We start from the raw sequence: 24,306 nt of genomic DNA, 5'->3' as shown, positions 1-24,306 counted from the left end.
ACAGAAACCAGTTCCGAGTTAGGGTCTTATTCTGCTAATTTTGTGGATGTATTGCCAGGTTTTCTCTTAATATAAATGATGAGATGAAATTCATCCCTGCTTTAACGCTCTTTACTTCAGTGGCCTCACTAATATTTGCTTTCAGGCATCTATAAAATTAAGTGCTTCTTTGGGACTGTTCCAGTGAAATTCTGCAATACTCACTTATGCCAAGTGTTGCTGCAGGAATTTCTAGCATTTTATTATCTTTCAAGACTTTCTCTCAAACTTAAAACATTGTGCATACTAAAATCAAAGAAACAATGTTAAGAACAGTTTTGTAAAGGGAAGGAAGGCTAATGTTAATTGTAAAATCAATACAAAAATGTTGTTTTAAGAACTAAATATTTGTTTGTAAATGGTCATCATATAATATTAGTGAATTCTCAGATTATCAGTAGGCAGATGGCCAGTAGGAATGACTAGTTTTAAAAAGTTCTGGGTGAAATCCTACCCCCAGAAGCAGTCTCTGATCCCAACTAAAATTTCAGCCTCTCCTTCTGAGATCTCCGTGTGGATGTCTAGCCATCAGTTCAAGCTAAAGTCGTGGCTAAAACTGAGCTCTTAGTCTTCCCCCCAAACCCTCCCCACTACCTCCCTTGCTGCCCCTCACACTTGGGAGGAACTCTCCATAAAAACCTTCCAAGCTACCTCATTACTACTACTAGGTTTAGGTTGGATATTAGGAAAAACTTTTTCACTAGGAGGGTGGTGAAACACTAGAATGCGTTGCCTAGGGAGGTGGTGGAATCTCCTTCCTTAGAAGTTTTTAAGGTCAGGCTTGACAAAGCCCTGGCTGGGATGATTTAATTGGGAATTGGTCCTGCTTTTGAGCAGGGGGTTGGACTAGATGACCTCCTGAGGTCCCTTCCAACCCTGTGATTCTATGATTCTATGATTAACCTTCTTCAGAACCTTCCTTAAAACTTTGCCATCATGCCTACAAGGAACTGGATAATAGTTAGGTTTGCTGAGACCACTGCTTGTCATGCTGACCAATATTGTTTCATTGTTTCCTTGTGATCTTCCATCTGTCTGTATCCCTCTGGTGTCTCTTGCGTTATACGTGTAACCTCTCTGGGGCAGGGTCTTTTTTGTTCTGTGTACAGTGCCTAGCACAATGGGGGCCTGTTACATAACTAGCATCCCAGGCGCTGTGGTAATACTGTACTGTAATTAATAGTAACTATAGAACTCAATGACAAAACTCCCACTGACTACAATGAGGTAAGAATTTCACAGTAAAGTTTTTGATTCAGCCTGCTAATTGTGCACACAGCTATTCTGTGTAACCATGTGTTCCTGTCACTGTTACTCTCATCTCATCCTCCCCTGCGCTGGTTCCTTGCTTATGCTGTTATACTAGGGTTGCCAACCCTCCAGGATTGGCCTGGAGTCTCCAAGAATTAAAGATTAATCTTTAATTAAAGATTATTAGGGCTGTCGATTAATCACAGTTGACTCACGTGATTAAGTCAAAAAAATTAATCGCAATTAAAAAAATTAATCGTGATTAATCTCACTGTTAAACAATAGACTATCAATTGAAGTTTATTAAATATTTTGGATGTTTGTCTATATTTTCAAATATATTAATTTCAGTTACAACACAGAATACAAAAAGTGTACAATGCTCACTTTATATTATTTTTTATTACAAATATTTGCACTGTAAAAATGATAAACAAAAGAAACAGTATTTTTCAATTTACCTAATACAAGTACTGTAGTGCAATCTCTTTATCATGAAAGTGCAACTTAAATATATAGGGTTTTTTTGTTACATAACTGCACTCAAAATCAAAACAATGTAAAACTTTAGAGCCTACAAGTCCACTCAGTCCTACTTCTTATTCAGCCAATCGTTAAGAAAAACAAGTTTGTTTACATTTATGAGAGATACTGCTGCCGGCTTCTTATTTACAATGTCATATGAAAGTGAGAACAGGCATTCGCATGGCACTGTTGTAGCCGGCATCACAAGATATTTAGGTGTCAGATGTGCTAAAGATTCATATGACTCTTCATGCTTCGGCCATCGTTCCATAGGACATGCTTCCATGCTGATGATGCTTGTTAAAAAAATAATGTGTTAATTATATTTGTGACTGAATTGCTTGGGGGAGAATTGTATGTCTCCTGCTCTGTTTTAGCTGCATTCTGCCATATATTTCATGTTGTTGCAGTCTCAGATGATGACCCAGCACATATTGTTCATTTTAAGAACACTTTCCCTGCAAATTTGACAAAATGCAAAGAAGGTACCAATGTGAGATTTCTAAAGATAACTAGAGCGCTCGGCTCAAGATTTAAGAATCTGAAATGCCTTCCAAAATCTGAGTGGGACGAGGTGTGGAGCATGCTTACAGAAGTCTTAAAAGAACAACACTCCAATGCGGAAACCACAGAACCCAAACCACCAAAAAAGGAAATCAACCTTCTGCTGGTGGCATCTGACTCAAATGATGAAAATGAACATGCGTCGGTCCGCTCTGCTTTGGATCGTTATCGAGCAGAACCCATCATCAGCATGGACGCATGTCCTCTGGAATGGTGATTGAAGCATGAAGGGACATACGAATCTTTAGCACATCTGACACCTAAATATCTTGCGACACTGGCTACAACAGTGCCATTCGAATGCCTGTTCTCACTTTCAGGCGAAATTGTAAACAAGAAGCAGGCAGCATTATCTTCTGCAAAAGTAAACAAATGTGTTTGTCTGAGCGATTGGCTGAACAAGAAGTAGGACTGATTGGACTTGTAGGCTCTAAAGTTTTACATGGTTTTATTTTTGAATGCAGGTTTTTTTGGTACATAATTCTACATTTGTAAGTTCAACGTTCATGATAAAGAGATTGCACTAAAGTACTTGTATTAGGTGAATTGAAAAATACTATTTCTTTTGTTTTTTACAGTGCAAATATTTGTAATAAAAATAAATATAAATGAGCACTGTACACTTCGTATTCTGTGTTGTAATTGAAATCAATATATTTGAAAATGTAAAAAACATCCAAAATATTTAAATACATGGTATTCTATTATTAACAGTGCGATTACTCGTGATTAATTTTTTAAACCATGTGATTAATTGTGATTAATTTTTTAAATCTCTTGACAGCCCTAAAGATTATGTCATGTGATTAAATCTCCAGGAATATGTCCAACCAAAATTGGCAACCCTATATTACACCGACCTGTCACATCTTGTCTCAGACACCAGTCCTGTAACCTACAACACACAGGCAGACCACTGAGCTTGCATGGAGTACCACTGAAGTCCACAGGGCTTCATGCTGGCACACGTGTCTGCCAACATAGATCCAGTTGCAGGATCAGGGCCATAGGGTTATAAAATCTTTGGGACCGGGACTATCTCTTACTATGTGTTTGAATAATAGCACAGTGGCGCCTCAGTTCCAATTGAGTTCTCTTGGCATTACTTAAATACATGTTATTTTTATTATGATAATGACTTTGCAGTTGAATAGAAAATATTTTAATGCTTTAAAATTTTTCGTGGAGATTCTTACCTCAGCAAAGCAAATCTAAGCTGCTAACTTTGAAATAGCAGGATACTGCAAAGCTCTGCAGTTTGTCCCTGTAACACCACACACTTGTAAACTTAAAGAAATTTTAAATGAAGCAAGAGAGAGCATTTTCACTATTCTGTTACTTAATTTTTCACTAGTCTGTTACAGTAATTTACACTTTACTGCTTAGATATTGTAATATCTCCACTGGTTATGCATGCATGCTAGCAAAATGGTGTTTCTTTGTTCTATATCCACTCATTCCTTTAAGTTCCAGGAAGCGTGACACTGAAATCTCATCTCATATCAGGTTCCCTAAAGATCTGTATGAGGAAATGATCAATAAAAGGCCCTCTGAGGAACTTTAACTTCAGTTTATTATCCGTCATATTAATCTATGGAAACGGAGAGAATTTTGCATGTTTATGGTACAGTCATCTAACAGCTGTAGTTGCAAGCTGAAGATATGTGAGGATTATTATTTTTTGTAATATTAAATCATAGTTAGTTTGTAACCCAGGCTCCCAAAAAACTCATAAAATAAGTAGGAAGGCCCCATCTCTTTCATTTTGTAACTCCCATCGAGACAGCAATACAATATTAGCTATTTGTGTGGAGGATTAACAGTAAGTAAAACAAATGAGACCATACCACGTTTCATAAGTATGGCCATATTTGGTCAGACCAAAGGTCCATCTAGTCCGGTATCCTCTCTTTAGACAGTGGCCAATACCAGGTGCCCAGAGGGAATGAACAGAACAGGTAATCATCAAGTGATCCATCCCTGGTGCCCATTCCTGGCTTCTGGCAAACAGAGGCTAGGGACACCATCCCTGCCCATCTTGGCTAATAGCCACTGATGGGTCTATCCTCCATGAATTTATCTAGTTCTTTTTTGAACCCTGTTATGGTCTTGGCCTTCACAAGATCCTCAGGCAAAATGTTCCACAGATTGACTGTGCGTTGTGTGAAGAAATACTTCCTTTCATTTGTTTAAAACCTGCTGCGTATTAATTTCATTTGGTAACTCCTGGTTCTTGTGTTATGAGAAGGAGTAAATTTCTTATTTACTTTCTCCATTTGATGCTTATTAACTTTTTCCATTCAATGTTTCATTTCCATTTGATGCACGTTATCATTTTAAGACTACATTGCACAGGAAATATTTTAAAATGAATAAACCTTACCGATAAGTTTTACTTTAGAATATACAGCAGGTAAAACAAGTGTCAGTCATTCAGCCTCCAAAGATTGCATTAAGCCACAAGAGACCATGTTTTTGCTGTAACTCTGTTTTAAATCAACAGGACTATTATACTGAAGCCAGAACTATAATCCAGTGAAACTCGATACAGTTTTGGAAAGCTGCAGAAGGCAGTAGAAAATACTTTGGGGGGTTGAGAAAGAGATCACTTTTTCATCTTTAGACAAAGTCAAAATCTGTATTGTAAACATTTTAAATGATAGTTAAGAAATCGCTTTGGGTGGGCTGATGCGTTACCCTTTTCAGCCAAGTTTCTTAAACTGATAAAGACTTGTCTACATGAACTTTTAGTTTGTGGCAACTTGGGGTATGAATGTACCTCAACTACCTTGCCATGCACTAACTGTCCTGTGAACTCTGTTGACACACACTAACAGTTAGCACACTTTGATCTACCCTGATTTGAATTGGGACTAGACTAATGCACACTAATGAACTGTTAGTGCATGTCATCAGGGTCTGCAGGGACAGTCAGTACTCAGCAGGCTAGTGCAAAGTAGATTGCCATAAATAAAATGTTTGTGTAGATCACTTTAACTATGTGGTTCTGTGCAGTGCTATGCTGGTATAGTCAAAGTCGCACAACTCCCTGATGTGGATGCAATTATACCAATATAAATGTGCTTATACCAGTTGTAGCTTATTCCCATATGGGAAAGGAAATAAACTATATGAGTATAAGGCACCTTTATACTGGTATGTCTGCATTCACATTAGAGGTTGTACTGTTATTATTTTGGTTAAAATCACAATCCTAACTGCCATAGTTATACTGGTACAAGATCTTTGTGTTCACCAGGCCTAATATGGCAAGAGAGAAATCTAGCAAGCAAGGTGTTAGCCCGTTCGTTAAGCCCCTTGTCAGCAACTGTCATACAATATTTCAGTCAACATTTCAGAAATTGAACAACAATATTTTTTAGAAACTGGATGACAGCAGAATAATAGCTCCCTTGTTTAAAATGGTTCGGTTCCCCCCCCCAGGGGCTTTCTCCCCCTCCCCTTTGTTTCTTTAATAAAAAATGAAGGCAGTGGTCTTGTCCATCTTGTGACTTCTTGACAAAGCACATACTGTCTAGGCATATTATCATCAAAACTCCAGTAGAATCATCATCCCACTTTGCTGACTGTCCAGGCTACCAGCAAGGCTGAATTCCAGGTGTCCACATCCTGGAATGCACTGGAGTTTGCGGCGGGTGAGATAGGGAGAGAGATCTAGCCTGACGTTAGAGATGTCTGCTGCTGTTCCTGTAATGGCACACAGGGTCTGAAGAGTGAAGATGAAATAGGGTGACTAGAATTCATAATTTTATAGGGACAGTCCTGATTTATATAGGTTCTTATTACCCCTGTCAAGGTTTCTTCTCCACTCTGAACTCTAGGGTACAGATGTGGGGACCTGTATGAAAGACCCCCTAAGCTTATTCTTACCAACTTAGGTTAAAAACTTCCTCAAGATACAAACTTTGCCTTGTCCTTGAACCCTATGCTACCACCACCAAGCATGTTAAACAAAGAACAGTGAAAGAACCCACTTGGAGACGTCTTCCTCCCCAAATATTCCCCCAAACCCTACACCCCCTTTCCTGGGGAAGGTTTGATAAAAATCCTCACCAATTTGCATAGGTGAACACAGACCCAAACCCTTGGATCTTAAGAACAATGCAAAGCAATCAGGATCTTAAAAGAAGAATTTTAATTATCGAAAAAGTAAAAGAATCACCTCTGTAAAATCAGGATGGTAAATACCTTACAGGGTACTCAGATTCAAAACATAGAGAATCCCCCTAGGCAAAACCTTAAGTTATAAAAAGACACAAAAACAGGAATATACATTCCATTCAGCACAGCTTATTTACCAGCCATTTAAACAAAAGGAAATCTAACACATTTCTAGCTGGATTACTTACTAACAAGTTCTAATACTCCATTCCTGTTCTGTTCCCGGCAAAAGCATCACACAGACAGACAGATCCCTTGTTCCTCCCACCTCCAGCTTTGAAAGTATCTTGTCTCATTGGTCATTTTGGTCAGGTGCCAGCGAGGTTGTCTTAGCTTCTTAACCCTTTACAGGTGAAAGGGTTTTGCCTCTGGCCAGGAGGGAAGTTCTGTATACAGAAAGGTGGTTACCCTTCCCTTTATATTTATGACAACCCCCACCCCCTGTCCCGATTTTTCACACTTGCTGTCTGGTCACCCTAAGATGAAATCACAGAGGCCATACGATGGCCACTATGGATGTAGAAGCCCTCTACACCAACATTCCACACAAAGATGGACTACAAGCCATCAGGAACACTATCCCCGATAATGTCACGGCTAACCTGGTGGCTGAACTTTGTGACTTTGTCCTTACCCATAACTATTTCACATTTGGGGACAATGTATACCTTCAGATCAGCGGCACTGCTATGGGTACCCGCATGGCCCCACAGTATGCCAACATTTTTATGGCTGATTTAGAACAACGGTTCCTCAGCTCTCGTCCCCTAAAGCCCCTACTCTACTTGCGCTATATTGATGACATCTTCATCATCTGGACCCATGGAAAAGAAGCCCTTGAGGAATTCCACCATGATTTCAACAATTTCCATCCCACCACCAACCTCAGCCTGGTCCAGTCCACACAAGAGATCCACTTCCTGGACACTACAGTGCTAATAAACAATGGTCACATAAACACCACCCTATACCGGAAACCTACTGACCGCTATTCCTACCTGCATGCCTCCAGCTTTCACCCTGACCACACCACACGATCCATCGTCTACAGCCAAGCTCTGCGATACAACCGCATTTGCTCCAACCCCTCAGACAGAGACAAACACCTACAAGATCTCTGTCGAGCTTTCTTACAACTACAATACCCACCTGCGGAAGTAAAGAAACAGATTGATAGAGCCAGAAGAGTTCCCAGAAGTTACCTACTACAGGACAGGCCTAACAAAGAAAATAACAGAACGCCACTAGCCGTCACCTTCAGCCCCCAACTAAAACCCCTCCAACGCATTATTAAGGATCTACAACCTATCCTAAAGGATGACCCAACACTCTCACAAATCTTGGGAGACAGGCCAGTCCTTGCCTACAGACAGCCCCGCAACCTGAAGCAAATACTCACCAACAACCACATACCACACAACAGAACCACTAACCCAGGAACTTATCCTTGCAACAAAGCCCGTTGCCAATTGTGCCCACATATCTATTCAGGGGACACCATCACAGGGCCTAATAACATCAGCCACACTATCAGAGGCTCGTTCACCTGCACATCCACCAATGTGATTTATGCCATCATGTGCCAGCAATGCCCCTCTGCCATGTACATTGGTCAAACTGGACAGTCTCTACGTAAAAGAATAAATGGACACAAATCAGATGTCAAGAATTATAACATTCATAAACCAGTCGGAGAACACTTCAATCTCTCTGGTCACGCAATCACAGACATGAAGGTCGCTATCTTAAAACAAAAAAACTTCAAATCCAGACTCCAGCGAGAAACTGCTGAATTGGAATTCATTTGCAAATTGGATACTATTAATTTAGGCTTAAATAGAGACTGGGAGTGGCTAAGTCATTATGCAAGGTAGCCTATTTCCTCTTGTTTTTTCCTACCCCCCCCCCCAGATGTTCTGGTTTAACTTGGATTTAAACTTGGAGAGTGGTCAGTTTGGATGAGCTATTACCAGCAGGAGAGTGAGTTTGTGTGTGTATGGGGGTGGGTTTTTGGAGGGGGGTGAGGGAGTGAGAGAACCTGGATTTGTGCAGGAAATGGCCTAACTTCATTATCATGCACATTGTGTAAAGAGTTGTCACTTTGGATGGGCTATCACCAGCAGGAGAGTGAATTTGTGTGGGGGGGTGGAGGGTGAGAAAACCTGGATTTGTGCTGGAAATGGCCTAACCTGAAGATTACTTTAGATAAGCTATTACCAGCAGGACAGTGGGGTGGGAGGAGGTATTGTTTCATATTCTCTGTGTATATATAAAGTCTGCTGCAGTTTCCACGGTATGCATCTGATGAAGTGAGCTGTAGCTCACGAAAGCTCATGCTCAGATAAATTGGTTAGTCTCTAAGGTGCCACAAGTACTCCTTTTCTTTTTTAGAGGCCATACTGTTCATAAGATTTGAGAGCCACATTAATACATTAATACTGTAGCCCATAAAAGCTTATGTTCGCATAAATTTGTTCGTCTCTAAGGTTGCCACAAGTACTCCTGTTCTTTTTATTAATACTTTGGATTTTTATAGAACCTTTCAGTGAATAATATAAAATAAAATATAAAAATACTGTACAAAACAACAGCCCCATGAGATACTCATTTTGCTGAAAGGGATATTGAGGCACAGAAGTTAAGTGACTTAGCTAAAGTCACAAAGAATCAGTGGCAGAAACAGTAATATAAATGAGGTACCCTATTTCCCAGTTCTCTGTTCTAATTATTATATCACATTGCCTCCCTAAACCACAACAGATCAGAATATAAACATCTTTCACAGTTAAAGTGGGTTTAATGTGCACTCATTATCAGTTATGAATAAGGTAAATTCACGATGAAAGTATCCTTTTCATGAGACATTCCTGTGACAATTATTTTACTTACAGTAAAAAAACAAACAAACCGTAATGCAACACCTTTAAAAAACATTGATACAAAAACTATAAACATTATGACTTTATAAAATACTTTGAGTAGACTCAGAGGTGGCTGCATTTCTCTGCGGAATGAATAACATTGTCTTTTTCTTCCAATCCACAGTTCTGGCCTTTTTAGCATGCATGAATGGCATGGCCTCCTCCTTTCTGGGTGATTCTGTCTGACTCTTTTAAGTGTTAACTACATCTGGTCAGATATTTTGCATCCGAACATTGTTTGACAGTGGCCATTTTTCATTGAAAATTTTCATTTTGTTTGATTAAAAAAACAAAAATAAATAAATTTATAACTGAAAACGTTTCACTTCCTCAAATTGGTCAGTTTTTCGATGAAAATCTGAAAAATGTTTTCAGGGAATTTTAAAAAAAAATGAGTTTTTCTAAAAATTTCCTGCAAAAAAAATAAATAACTGGCACTTTCTGACTAACGCTAGTGCTAAGTGACTTTAACTCTCATTGATAATAGGTACTTAGCATCTCACAGAATTGGTCTCTTAGAGTGAAATCCTTGCCATTGACTTCAGTGGGATTAGGATTTCACTTTTAGGCCCTGATTCTATGCCCGTAGGCAAACACGTATGCATGTGTTTAATTTGACTACTATTAGTGCTATTGATTTCAACAGCACTAATCAGGGCTTTAGCCTGTAGACTGCTTGGGTTCAGAGTCTTATTGTCCTATAGATTTGTAAAGCACCATGTGAATCATGGTATTATATGAAAAATTGAATGATAGGAGTAGTTAAAAATTCCACATTTTTGAAAGATCCTGCCGTTTCCAGTGATATTCCTGACATCTATAATTGGAAATTAACCTTTAAGTGGTGGAATCCTTCAAAACTATAGAACTCTTATGTGTGCCAAATATAACTCTTGTCTGTTTTCATACAAAAAAAAATTATTCCTATGGATAAAAAGGCCCAGGGAGGGAGAAGCATAAGCATAACAGTCTTATCATTCTGGTTTGCCTTGGCTGGTTCTGGTAAAGTTCGGTATCCAACACCATAGTGTCTAAATGCCTGAGTCTCCATAGTTATTGGAATTGAGCTGATTGCTGCTATCCTCTGTTATTTCTTCTTTGACTTTCCAGTGTAGGGCCTGATCTAATGCCCACAGAAGTCAATGGAAAGACTCAATGAGTTTTAAATCGGGTTCTTAGGTACTTAGCATCTGGTTGAATAGTCAGTCAGGCGCCTGCCTCATTACCTATCCCTTTTCATCTTTTCAGACATAAGAAGCAAGTGAGTTAAACGGGGAATTAACTCCTTGCATATTGGTATATTTGAACTCTTTCAGTGAGGTATTATTATTATTTTATTTTTCATTTATTTACTCTTTATTTATTGGCAGGGTATCAGCAGATGTGAAAAAATGTATGAATTTTACCCACTGGAGAAATGAACCGATTGAGTAGAATACAGTGTCAATATTGTAGCATCTGCTACCACAAAGAGAAGCCTAAGTCCACCGCAATTGTAATACACCCCTTTTCTTTTCTCTGTAGGTCTGTCAGTTTGTGGTTTCTGTGAATGGACTCAATGTTCTCCATGTGGACTACAGGACAGTGAGCAATCTCATTCTGACTGGCCCTCGAACTATTGTCATGGAAGTGATGGAGGAATTAGACTCCTGAGAAGGAAATTTCCTCGCTGGAAGCTGTGAATAGAAATAGAAGAATCAGTGCAAAGCCAAACAACACAAGGGGGCGAAACCTTGCCTTGTCTAACTAGATTATTTTGTCTTTCAGGTGCTTTCCCCTTCAGTTTAACAATCATAGCTGTGATTCATATGCTAAGAAGTGAACAGTATATACCATCATGTTATCATTTAGGACCTGATCCTGCAAACTGTTCTGCTGAAGACAAGGACCAGGTCTTTAGTTGTCAATCCAGCTGTATCTGTTGGGATGGTATCCTGCTTAAAAGGCTGCAAGTAACTTCCCTTGCCATTCAACCATGTGATCACAATACTTGAAAAGAGGAATGTTTGGTAAGGACTTTCAATATGGTTGGCATGGCATATGAATGTTAGTGTACTCCCCTCCGTGTAATACAGGTGTGTCCAAAGTGCGGCCCCAGGAGAGCAGCTGCCTGCTTCTGCTCCCTCTCTCTAATCATAGAGCAAAGAGAAAGGTGATCAACTTCAGGCGTTTATTGTCAGGGAATTCAAACAAGTAGCAGACAACATTAAAATTCGTAGATATGAAAAAAAGTGTGTGCCTTTCTGTGGAATGCACTGAGTTTCCAGAGCTGGGTAGCCCTATAAAAACCTGCAGCAATTGTTCTACGAAGGAAAATACAAGAACACACAAATGTTATGGAGGTGTGCATTAATTTTTCATTTTGAAAATATGGCCTTTGAAAACCAGACCTCTTATCTAGATGTCTAAGTACAGATTTAGGAGCCCAAGTTTGAAAATTTTGGGTCTATATATCTTCTGTCTAAACTACATGTGGCTCTTAGTCTCCTGGTAACTTGTCGATGTGGTTCTTTCCACAAAGCTTGGATATCCCTGATGTCAGAAGAATGATAACATGTTAGAGAGCCGAAGTCAGAGAATCACAATGTTAGCATTAGCATTGAAATATTTAGTAGCTCGGATATGGTACAGTACACTTCAAATTGAAGCAATGCACTTGAATGTGTCTTTGATTATCAGCATTTTCAAACCATTAAATGCTTGAAAACTACAGATGTATCACATAATTTACATCTGATGCATTAATAACATGTTGTATTTAACTGACTCTTCCTCATTTTAAAACCAAGCAGGAATTTTTGTTGATGAACTTGTGAAAAAATATTTTTAAAATGTATAGTTGAATGATATACTTTACTGAATCTAAATTGCTTCTCAACTCTGTGATATCTGGCGTGCCATAGGTCTCTCAAACTGAGATTAATTGAATGTATACAGTCTTGTTCACAAAACATAAATATGTATATCTATAGATTGTAGGCATTCTGGTACTGTTCAGTTTATATACAGTAATACTTTTTAAATTAAAAAAATGAATGCTTGACCTTCAATGCGAGAATACCCAAAAGAATTAACTACCTATTTTTGGTATTTTTCCCTACTAAGAGCGTTGACTATGTTTATATTAAGGAATTGGCCTCATCACACATTCTTCTTGCAGTATGATTTTCACTCACTCAGATATTTGCACAGGCTTGATCAAAGGAGTGGTAAGACTTTGAGATTATATGAGCTTGCAACGTCAAAAGTGAAATTGTATGTTTGCTTATTTTCTAAGCATGGCCAAAAAACTGTATTTTATGACTTACTCACAATAAAAATTCCTCATAATTCCTTCATGTTTACCAGTGCAAGAAGATCTTAAATGCAGCTGAGAATACTATCGCTATACTAACCCTGTATAAAAGCCTTTTTGGGGCGGGGAGGGGGGAATTCTTTTAATGTGTCACTTTGTATCACAGTTGCTTATCCCTTATATTAACATAGCTGAAGAATGCTTGTACACAGCTAGCACCCCCAGCAGACCTCACTAATGTATTGGTAGTTCCATAATGCTAAGTGCAACTAAAATAAATAGGTTGCTGCAAAAGGGTTCAAACATACTAAAATTTCCATACTGCATAATGTTATGTGATATGGCATTAATGTAGAGAGCATTTAGGGCTTTGGTCAGCTTCAGATGAACTTGATTAAAAGGAATAAGATAAAGTCCCAGAGAAATTGCTAGTGTGCTATAATAGCTGCGATTCAGTGTATATAGGAAGGGTAATGCTTCCCCAAATACTTCTAATTTGTTATATCCTTTACTTCTCTTTAAATCTAACTTCTAAATATTAGGATGGGTTAACTATTAAAATACAAAGGGTTCTTTTACAGACAATGACTAGCATTTTGTTAATATCAGCATGGGACTTGTATTTTATGTCTCTTGATGTAGTTAATATGTTGCTACCACTTCCCTGTATCCTCCAGGCAATTATGAAACTGGTTCAGAATTTAGTTTCATAATGAAATACAGAGAGCTCTTGAGATCTTAGCAAGAAGTGAATGCAGTGGGGAAGAAGGGGAGCTTTGTGCATATCATTATAGAATACAGCATTTTGATTCATGAGATACATTCATTTCTGTTGCAATTTGAATGCCCTTACTTGCCTGCCATTTCATGGCAATCTCCATATTGTTTTCTTAGCTTGATTTGTGATCCAGATTTGAATAACTTCTTTCCCTCTTCTTTGTTGCTGAGATGTTTAAAATTATCTACATATTTGAGCTGTGCAATTTCTTAAAGTTATTTGTGAGATTTTTAAAATCATAACTGTGATATGTATCATCTCGGATTAGAATGTGATCTAGCTTCACACTGTGATGTGTTTCACATCGCACTCCCCTTCAGTACCTGGCCTGTGCTGGGGAAGCTAATGATCCAACCAGCGGACCAAATTCAGTGATGAATCCTGGTCACGTGCCACCTGAGACACGTTGCGCAATTGCGCATACTTTAAGAAAAAGACTTACACTGAGTGACGTCCTGGCCCCATTGAAGTCAATGGCAAACTCACATTGACTTCAGTGGGGCCAGGATTTCACCCATTATATAAAACCTTTCTCCATGTGACGCATCATTGAAATTGATGGGATTATGGAACTGGCAAACATGAGTAAGACTAGCACAGTCTGGCCCACAGCAACTAACATAGAAAAGACAGAGGGGCAGATTGTCACTTGGTATAAACTGCTGTAGCTCAATTGAAGTCAATGGAAGGGAATGGAGCAGAGACAATTTATGCCAGCTGAAGATCAGCCCCATTGTATCCAGCAGTGATGCTCAATATCGTCAGTTACTAGGGAAACTTCATAAGCCTTACTGTGAAATACTGAGATATCTCATGCAAACACAAATTTGCCCAACGAGCTAAAATGAAGGTCTTATAAATCTTGTGCAATTTAGCGTATTGCTACACTACAAAGTTAGGTCAATTTTATAGAAGTTGATCTTTAGAAATCGATTTTATACAGTCAATTGTGTATGTCCCCACTAAGCGCATTAAGTTGGCGGAGTGTGTCCTCACTACCATGGCTAGCGTCAACTTACAGAGCAGTGCACTGTGCTTAGCTATCCCACAGTTCCTGCAGTGTCCACTGCCCATTGGAATTCTGGGTTAAGCTCCCAATGCCTGATGGGGCAAAAACATTGTTGAGGGTGGTTTTGGGTACATGTCGTCAGTCATCCCTCCCTCCCTCCATGAAAGCAACGCAGGCAATCGTTTCGCGCCTTTTTTTCTGGGTTACCCATGCAGACACCATACCACAGCAAGCATGGAGCCCGCTCAGCTCACCGCTGCTGTTGTGAGCATTGTAAACACCTCGCGCATTATTCTGGAATATGTGCAGAACCGGGCTAAGAGACGCCAGCATAAGGACGATTGTGATGAAGACATGGACACAGACGTTCCTGAAAGCATGGGCTGTGGCAATTGGGACATCATGGCGGCAGTGGGGCTGGTTGATACAGTGGAATGCAGATTCTGGGCTTGGCAAACAAGCACAGACTGGTGGGACCACATAGTGTTGCAGGTATGGGATGATTCACAGCGGCTTCGAAACTTTCACATGCGTAAGGCCACTTTCCTTGAACTTTGTGAGTTGCTTTCCCCTGCCCTGAAGAGCAGGAACACAAAGATGAGAGCTGCCCTGACAGTCGAGAAGCGAGTGGCTATAGCCCTGTGGAAGCTTGCAGTGCCTAACTGCTACTGGTCAGTCGGGAATCAGTTTGGAGTGGACAGGTCTACTGTGGGGACTGCTGTGATCCAAGTAGCCAATGCAATCACTGACGTTCTGCTATCAAGGGTAGTGACTCTGGGAAATGTGCAGGTCATACTGGATGTCTTTGCTGCAATGGGGTTCCCTAACTGTGGTGGGATGATAGACGGAACACATATCCGTATCTTGGCACCGGACCACCTTGTCAACCAGTATATAAACCGCAAGGGGTACTTCTCAATGGTGCTGCAAGCACTGGTGGATCACAAGGGACGTTTCACCGACATCAACGTGGGATGGCCAGGAAAGTTGCATGACACTCACATCTTTAGGAACTCGGGTCTTCAAGCAGTTACAAGAAGGGACTTGCTTCCCAGACCAGAAAATTACCGTTGGGGATGTTGAAATGCCAATAGTTATCCTTGGGGTCCCAGCCTACCCCTTGCTCCCATGGTTCATGAAGCCATACAGAGGCACCCTGGACAGTAGTAAGGAGCAGTTCAACTATAGGCTGAGCAAGTGCAGAATGGTGGTAGAATATGCCTTTGGATGTTTAAAAGCTTGCTGGCGCTGTTTGCTGACTATTACCAGCAGGACAGTGGGGTGGGAGGAGGTATTGTTTCATATTCTCTGTGTATATATAAAGTCTGCTGCAGTTTCCACGGTATGCATCTGATGAAGTGAGCTGTAGCTCACGAAAGCTCATGCTCAAATAAATTGGTTAGTCTCTAAGGTGCCACAAGGACTCCTTTTCTTTTTGCGAATACAGACTAACACGGCTGTTACTCTGAAACCTAGCATTCCCATTGTTATAGCTGCTTGCTATGTGCTCCATAATATCTGTAAGAGTAAGGGGGAGATGTTTATGGCAGGGTGGGAGGTTGAGACAAATCGCCTGGCGGCCGATTTTGAGCAGCCAGACACCAGGGCCGTTAGAAGAGCACAGCTAGGCGCCCTGATCATCAGAGTGGCTTTGATAACCAGTTTCATGACTGACCGGGCTACAGTGTAACAGCTGTATGGGTTTCTCCTTGCTGCAAACCTGCCCCCTTTGTTGATTTTAATTCCCTGTAAGCCAACCACCCTCCCGCCTTCGATCACAGCTGGCAAAGGAAATAAAGTAACTATTGTTTTGAAACCATGCATTATTTCTTTATTAATTAAAAAAAAAGTGAGATAACTGACAAGGTAGTCCAGGTGGGGTGGGGTGTGGGAGGAGGGAAGGACAAGGCCACATTGCTTATTGTAGCCACACTACAAATCAAAACTGAATGACAGCCTTCTGTTGCTTGGGCCATCCTCTGGAGTGGAGTGGCTGGGTGCCTGGAGCCTCCCCCCGGCACATTCTTGGGTGTCTGGGTGGGGAGGCTATGGAACATGGGAAGGAGGACAGGTGGTTATACAATGGATGCAGTGGGGGTTTATGCTCTTATTGGCTTTCCTGCAGCTCCACCAGACGCTTCATCATGTCCGTTTGCTCCCCCATTAGCCTCAGCATCGCCTCCTGCCTCTGCTGTTCGCGCTCACTTAATGCTTTCCTGGCCTCTGCCACTGAATGCCTCCATGCATTAAGCTGTGCCCTATCAGTGAGGGAGGACTGCATGAGCTCGGAAAACATGTCATCGCGACTTCGGTTTTTTTCGCCTTCTAATCTGCGATAACCTCAGGGACGGAGATGATAGGGGGAGCATAGAAACATTTGCACCTGGAGGGAGATTAAAAGGGAGAGTAAAATTTAAGTTGATTCACTTCTGGGAACAAAAGGGAGACTGTTTCACAGTGAATCAAGCAATTCACAGCACATGTGCTTTAGGTACAACGTAGCATTTTGCTTTTTATATTGAGCACCTACCAGTATGGTGACACATCACACACAGCTGGGCAACAGAATTCGGTTTCCGGGCAGCCATGGTAAGCCTTTTGGTATGCAGGGTTGGCTTCTTCTGCCATCATAACATGTGGGAATGGTTTCAAACTGCAGCGCCATCCTTTCCCCTAGCAAGCAATGCTGGTTGGGTTTCACATTTAAAAGGAGGGGCTTCAGTTTTCAGGTGGATGCACAGCACACACCTCCCTCCACCCCACCGCATGGCTATTCTCTGGGATGATCCCTTTTAGTCAAGCACAAACAACCCAGCATGAACGAGGTCCTTTTACTGCTCCCTTACAAAAATTCCCCTATTTCAACCAGGTGGCCATGAATGATATCACTCTCCTGAGGCTAACACAGAAAGGTAAAGACCGAATGTTGCTTGAATGCGACCAGGACCATTTGCTGACATCCTTTGTGCTGCAGTGATTCCAGACTACTTGCTACTGGCTTGGCGTGGTAAAGTGTCCTACCATGGAGGACGAAATAAGGCAGCCCTCCCCAGAAACCTTCTGCAAAGGCTTTCAGAGTACCTCCAGGAAGCTTCACGGAGAGGTCCCTGGAGGATTCCCGCTCCATCCCCAGACATGTTAACAGACTTTTCCAGTAGCTGTACTGGCCACAAATGCATCCCAATTCTTCAGGGCAAATCAAACATTAAACACTGTTGCTTTTAAACCCTGTGCTGTAGTTACAAATGTGCACTCACCAGAGGTGCCTTCTCCAGCTTCAGGGTCAGGGATCCCGCCTTGGGAGGGTATTGGCTCCAGGGTGATGAAAAGGTCCTGGCTGCCAGGGAGAACGGATTCACTGCTTGCCTGCTGCACATTCTCCTCCTCCTCCTCCTCTTCCTCATCCACAAAATCCTCTTCCCTGTTGCATGAGACTCCCCTTGCAGGTGTCCACGGACAGTGGTGAGGTAGTGGTAGGGTCCCCACCTAAAATGCCATGCAGCTGATCATAGAAGGGGCATGTATGGGGCTCTGACCCGGAGCGACCATTTGCCTCCTTTGTCTTTTGGTAGGCTTGCCTGAGCTCCTTAACTTTCACATGGCACTGCTGTGTGTCCCTGTTATAGCCTCTGTTCACCATTCCCTGTGTGATTTTGGTATATATATTAGCATTTCTTCTTTTTGATCGGAGTTTGGCCTGCACAGATTCTTCTCCCTATACAGCAATCAGATCCAGCATCTCCTTTTCGGTCCATGCTGGAGCTTGTTTGCGATTCTGGGGGGACTGCATGGTCACCTGTGCTGCTGAGCTCGCCATGCTGACCAAACAGGAAATGAAATTCAAAATTTCCCAGGGCTTCTATTGTGTATCAGGCTAGTGCATCGGCGTTCAAAGTGCTGTCCAGCGCGGTCACATTGGAGCACTGTGGGATAGCTCCCGGAGACCAATACCGTCGAATTGCGTCTGCACTACCCCAAATTTGACCGAGCAAGGTCGATTTTAGCGATACTCCCCTCACCGGGGAGGAGTACAGAAGTCGATTTTAAGAGCCCTTTAGGTCGACGGAACAGGGTTGGTTATGTAGACGCATTCTTTTTAAAATCTACCTAATGCGGCTAAATTCTACCTAACCCCGTAGTGCAGACCAGGGCTGAGTGTAGTAAACCTCAAAGATCTTGTGATGAACAGAAGTGTAAAATTAGTATGTACATATACATTCAGCAGGTCCTTTAGAGAAGGTCTTGATGGAATGTTAATATCTGTATAGTGTGCTAGGCAAATTATTAAAATAGTTGTTGAGCTAATTGGAGCATCAATTCAATATGCTGCCATACAGACAATGCTTCCATTCTCTCTGAGTACAATAGGTGTAATTTGTAGGTGTTACTTAAAGGGTCAGATTCTGATATGCTTACTTGTGTTGAATAACCCTTTATTGGGATCACTCATGGAGTAAAGCACTGTTCATAGAAGTGTATCTGAGTCTGACCTTAACTGTGTTAGGGCCCCATAGAAGTTAAAGGTCCAGTGCTCAGAACTGAAAAGAGTCAGCACTTGTGTAGAGCTATATCACAGGGACAACCGAGATACTAATGGGTCCATCCTATCACCTGTTTTTCCATGGAAACATACCTTCAAGGTTTCACTAGTAGAGATTCTTCCCATTCACTGGTACAGATTCCTGGACCCAAAGAAAGCAATTTGATGTTTAAGGGGAGAGTGGAATGGTGGCTGACCTCCTTCTCTATCCACATAGGAATCTGTGTATGGAGGTTCCTTTTGCCATAGATCAAGTAGGAATTATTCTAATTATAGAAATGCTGTAATAATCTTAGATAAAACCATGTGGGTGAATGTTGACATTTTAAAAGGCATCCTTGCTAAGTAAGAATTATTTTAATTTTACTTGTGGAGAAACTGAGGCAGAGAAGTTAAATGATTTGCCCATGGCCACAGAGGGAGAAAGCTTGGGAATTCCTTCCTCCCAGTCAAATGCTTAAGACTGGACCAGACCTCTTTCTCAATATGGTGATATCCTGTCTTTTTATAATAATCAGAGCCACCAAAATATCATGAATATTACTATAATTGTTTAAAAGTGGAACAATCTTTCTTCACCTAGTGTGTGACATATCTTATATTTCGTAGGATGCTTTAAAAACAGTGAAATTACAAATACAGTCCTTTTTTTTCCTGTACATGGACAATGTTCAAATAAAATGTATAATACATAAGAGAAATCTAGAATGTATTACAGAGAAATGAATTTAAATATGAAATGACTTTTATAAAAATTTTGTAAATGAAAAGAAAGCTTTATAAATTATTTTATACATTGTTTTAGGCTGAGCCACTAATGCAAAGGCATATTTAAGAGTTTCATAGCTCTTAATTTACCTCAAAATCAGATTATAACACAAGACTTTTTTGTGTTAAATTTAAATAGGTAACGATTATATTTGTAATTCTTTAATAATATTTAAAGAACATTTTTAGGTTAGAAAAAAATATCCACCCCAAATTGAGTATCCTGTAAAGCATAGGTAAAGTTATCTAAGTTATATACCTAAACCCATATTGTCAATGGGAGCAGAGAGGGCTCAGCACCTCTGAAAACCAGGCTAATTTGTTATGTACCTCAATATCAATTTAGATGAGTAACTTTTGGGCAGGTACATTGGAAAATGATCACGTACTCTGTACTGTAAGCGGTAGTATAACATTCTTATAATATCATACTTACCATGACTTCTTTATCACCACGTCACTGTAGTTCTCGCTAATATACTGTACAATAGCTCTTCGCTGATTTGTCTTTGTATTGTGAAATCACCATGGTTGTGTACACAATTTATATTTGATTGGACCCTCGTCTCTTTGTTTATTATTACAACATGCTCAAGAATGATCATCTCAGAAGGGTTCATGCAGAGGGGCTTTCCATGGTGTTGGGGACAGGGAAAGTATGCAGGGAAGCCTGTGCTCTTCTCCTTACAAAGCTTTATGGACACATTTAACAGGCTTTTCTCTCCCTTCACCCCTCTCTTTGCCTAATAGTAGAAAACTTATTTAGTCCATAACTCGTACCTTCTGGTTCCAGCCTTAAAATGAGTGCTTGAAGCTGTTAGTATTGTCTGGCTTCTCTGACATTCAGTGTTCTGGTTTTTGACTGACTCTTCACTGTGAGTAAAATTAAAGAATGGCCATTAACCTATGATTGCTGCTGAAATGTCATGTAAACAGCTATCGAATGATGTGTCATATGCATAATATAAAACCCGAAACCTAGATAGGAGAATAAAATTGAACCTGTGTATTATAATATAGCAGCACATTGATCCCTGCTGTAAGAGAGTAGTGCACCCACTTAACACCTGATCTCAAAATGTCATATGAGCTGTAGGTCACACATAGGTTTTGTGTGGTCATCTGTAATGTGAGAGGTCAAAAAAGTTTGTTCCTCTTTTCCAGTCCATTAGGTGCATGGAAAAGAGCCCAAAAAACCTAGGCAACCGAAACATACATAAATTCTTAGGTCTGTTCCCTCATGTTTTGTTGCACAATATTGTTAAACCATCAGTTAAAGGTCTTGCTCTCTCTCTCATCCTTGCTGGAGCACAGCCGCAGCACCTGAGTTCTAACTGCAGTAAATTATGAGCCATAGGGATGCTCCAAAGCACTACAATGCAGCATTGCTGAACCGAGTGGGGCTGCAGAAGAGTGATTGCAGAAGTTAGTCTTTAGAGTTAATTTTTTCCTCTCCCTCTTTGCTTTTGTAATACTCGCTTATAAACAAAGTAGTTTTCTCCCCCATTTCATTCTGTTCCATTTAGGAACCATGGGCATTTCCATCCTGTTTTGTACGGAGGTTGAGATTAACAGAACTCTTGTTTACTTTCCTGTTTATCCCAGCATGACTTTGAGAATAAGGGGTCTCACCCTGCTGTCTTTTCTTGGGCAAAACTCCCAATGAGTCTTCCCAGTGGAGTTTTGTCCAAGTAAAAACTGCATTATTATGCCCAGTACTAGTTCACTGCTGCTGAAAATAAACAGCAAACACAAGCCAAACCTTCTGTACAAGCTTTCTGTGATTTGGAAAACTTGTTTTAAAAATTCTGTTGGGGGTTGTAAATATAAATCAACAAGAATATAGAATCCAGAGGGAAAGTTTTATGGTACAGTAGGCCAAATTTTTGTCCTATAATGCTTACTTGATAGTGTCTAGATGAGAGTATAGCAAAAGTTATACTTTGGTTCTGTGAAGCAGGGTTGTTGTTTTCTAAAATCATAGAGCTACAGACTATTCACTTTACAAAATCTCTTTCATTTATGTTATGGTATATTTAAAACTGCTTTTTCAAATCTAAAAAGTCAGAAATATTGAGCTTTTACAATGTTTTAGTATATTAGAATAAGGGCAAATCCTCACACAAATAGAGGGACTGATTCGACTCCCAGTACAGTCAACGGAGTGTTGCTGTTGATTTCAATGGAAGCTGAAGGGCCCTTCGTTATTGTTAGCCAGAGCATAGCTCGGCATGATGCAGAGCAGATCCCGTGAAGAGCTGAATGGCCTCAGCTCACAAGGGGTGCTTAGCAGCTTGCAGGATCAGCCCCCAAACTAGCTGTGTTTTGTTAAATGTACGAGCATCCCTACTGCTTTACACCCAAAGTATTTCTCTAAATGGGATAAAATTGTCTGAAACCTATTTTAAACATTGCAGAATGAAACTGTTCTAGTAGGCAAATATGCAGAATAGGTTTATGGCAGTTATATCATTTTTAATGTTTTCTTCTTTGACTGGTTTGTGTCTCTAGAATCATCAGCTCACCGGCTCACCTGAATTTAAGGGTAAAGTGATTAGGCTTTTTTTTCCTGCTCATCTACCAGATATTGTAGAAAAAATTAAAAAACAAACCAAAAACAAAGAAAAAAAATTGTACTTTTCTTCCATTTAAATAACAAAGCTTCTAATCTCTAATGTGACTAAAGTGCCATTTTTAAAATGATGCTCTTGAGTTATAATGTGTAATACCAGTTTGCTAGTAAAATCTGCATTAAAAAGCTTTCACTGCTTTATTCAGCATTACTCTATGTGCTTCTGTGGTTGTTGTATTTCATGCATGCTTCTTATGGAGCCTCTTATCAAAGAGTTGTTGTTTTGCCTGCCTTGTGGCAGCAGTCTATGGTCAGTCTCAGACTCCATGTGAATATAAAATCCAGTTGATTTCATGACCTAATTGGCTGGAGACACTATTTCTCTCTTCTGTCTTTGCTGGGATTTTTTTTTCTTTTTTTTGGGGGGCGGGGGGAAGATGAAGGCACAGAAAATATTTTCCTTAACTCTCACTGGAAGACTTGTACGAAAAATGTGAGTGGCCCAAGCTCACAAGCTATCTTACTAAACATTACTATACAGCAATGACAATAATATATATTGTCATAAGTAAAGGCGAATTGCCCACATTTTTTGAGGCTGACTGATGTCTAATTTCTACTGGTTATCGGTGTTCTGAATAACTCTCTGTGTTTTGTAAATTGTAAAGATGACCTGCTGAGTGTGACCCAATGTAGTGCCAGCTTCCTCAGTCTGCAGATAGCCTGAAACCAACATCACAGAAGTGCTAACTTCCTCCATGCATCTAATTTTAATATTAACTCAGAGACCTAATTATCCCAATTTAATTCCAGCATGGTTAAATTGTTTTGCTGCTGATAGTTTTATTGGTAACATCTAGCTAATGTGTTTATCCAATAGAATAGATGAAAAAAGACCTGTCTGGTCATCTAGTCTATCCTCCAGAAGAGCATTGCAGAATTATGCTGTACCACTCTGACCACAGCTATGTGCAGTCCATTTTTAAATATGCCAAAAAATGGGGCTGTCGTCCCTTCTTTCATGAGTTCTGTCCGGCTGTGGAACGGTCTCTTGTCAGCAGATTTTTCCTAATTTGTTTTTCTTTTTTTTAAAAAGTTGGTGCATTACTACTAGTTTTACCCCTGGGCTCCCAGGGAGGTAGACAGCTGCTCCCAAGGGAGCAATAAGAGGAGCAGAGGAAAGAGAAACAGCAGCAGCGGCCATCACTGTCAGAGGTAGAAAGGGACAGAATGGGAGCCATCTGCAGAAGCAGGGCCAGATTAGCTTTTTGTGGGCCCACCACTAAACCTAATTGTGGGACCCCATAAGGAACAATTGTAACAGACAGGAGCTCAACACAGGAGTTGTTTTTGACACAGCACACAGCTATACAGGTTTTATTTACACTGTTTACAAGTTTAAGTTGCAGATAGAGTGGCTAAGGCAAAGAGAATACGCACGAGTGTACAAAAGATAAATTATAAAAGAAAATATACAAAATAAAACACAGTGGGTAAAAACAGCTAACAAAAGGCAAAGCTGGCCAAAACACCAGGCATGTGCTGCTCCCACACTAAAAGGGAACCTTCACATTATCTTCACATTTCTCATATGAACTACCAGGGTTTGAATTACATTTTTGTATGAAATTGGGGCGGATTTAAAACATTTTAAAAATATGAAAAATTTAATACATTTTATTTATAGAGTCATTACTCATACTAGACTTTCTAGTGAGGCAGAGACTAGGATCAGGACCAGCTGTGACCCCAAAAGACTGAGCCAACCCTCCAAATTTAACCAGACCCACATCCCTCCTCAGAACAACTCCCTCCCCCCCAAAAAACTGGACCAGACCCACATGCGTCCCTTCAACAACCCC

General features: G+C 40.4%; 1 protein-coding gene across 1 annotated transcript in view; it reads left to right on the top strand.

Annotated features, from left to right (window-relative positions):
• The window catches only part of DEPTOR (DEP domain containing MTOR interacting protein), a 122,972-nt gene extending 111,837 nt beyond the window's left edge, over positions 1 to 11,135 (top strand). The window contains exon 9 of the mRNA XM_077808841.1: positions 11,007 to 11,135. Coding sequence (XP_077664967.1) covers positions 11,007 to 11,135 — 129 coding nt within the window. The remainder of the gene's footprint in view (positions 1 to 11,006) is intronic.
• Positions 11,136 to 24,306: the final 13,171 nt, after the last annotated feature.

The sequence above is a fragment of the Eretmochelys imbricata genome, chromosome 2 (genome assembly GCF_965152235.1).
Source record: "Eretmochelys imbricata isolate rEreImb1 chromosome 2, rEreImb1.hap1, whole genome shotgun sequence".
NCBI classification, from domain to species: domain Eukaryota; kingdom Metazoa; phylum Chordata; order Testudines; family Cheloniidae; genus Eretmochelys; species Eretmochelys imbricata.
This window is presented reverse-complemented; position numbering and strand designations above follow the sequence as displayed.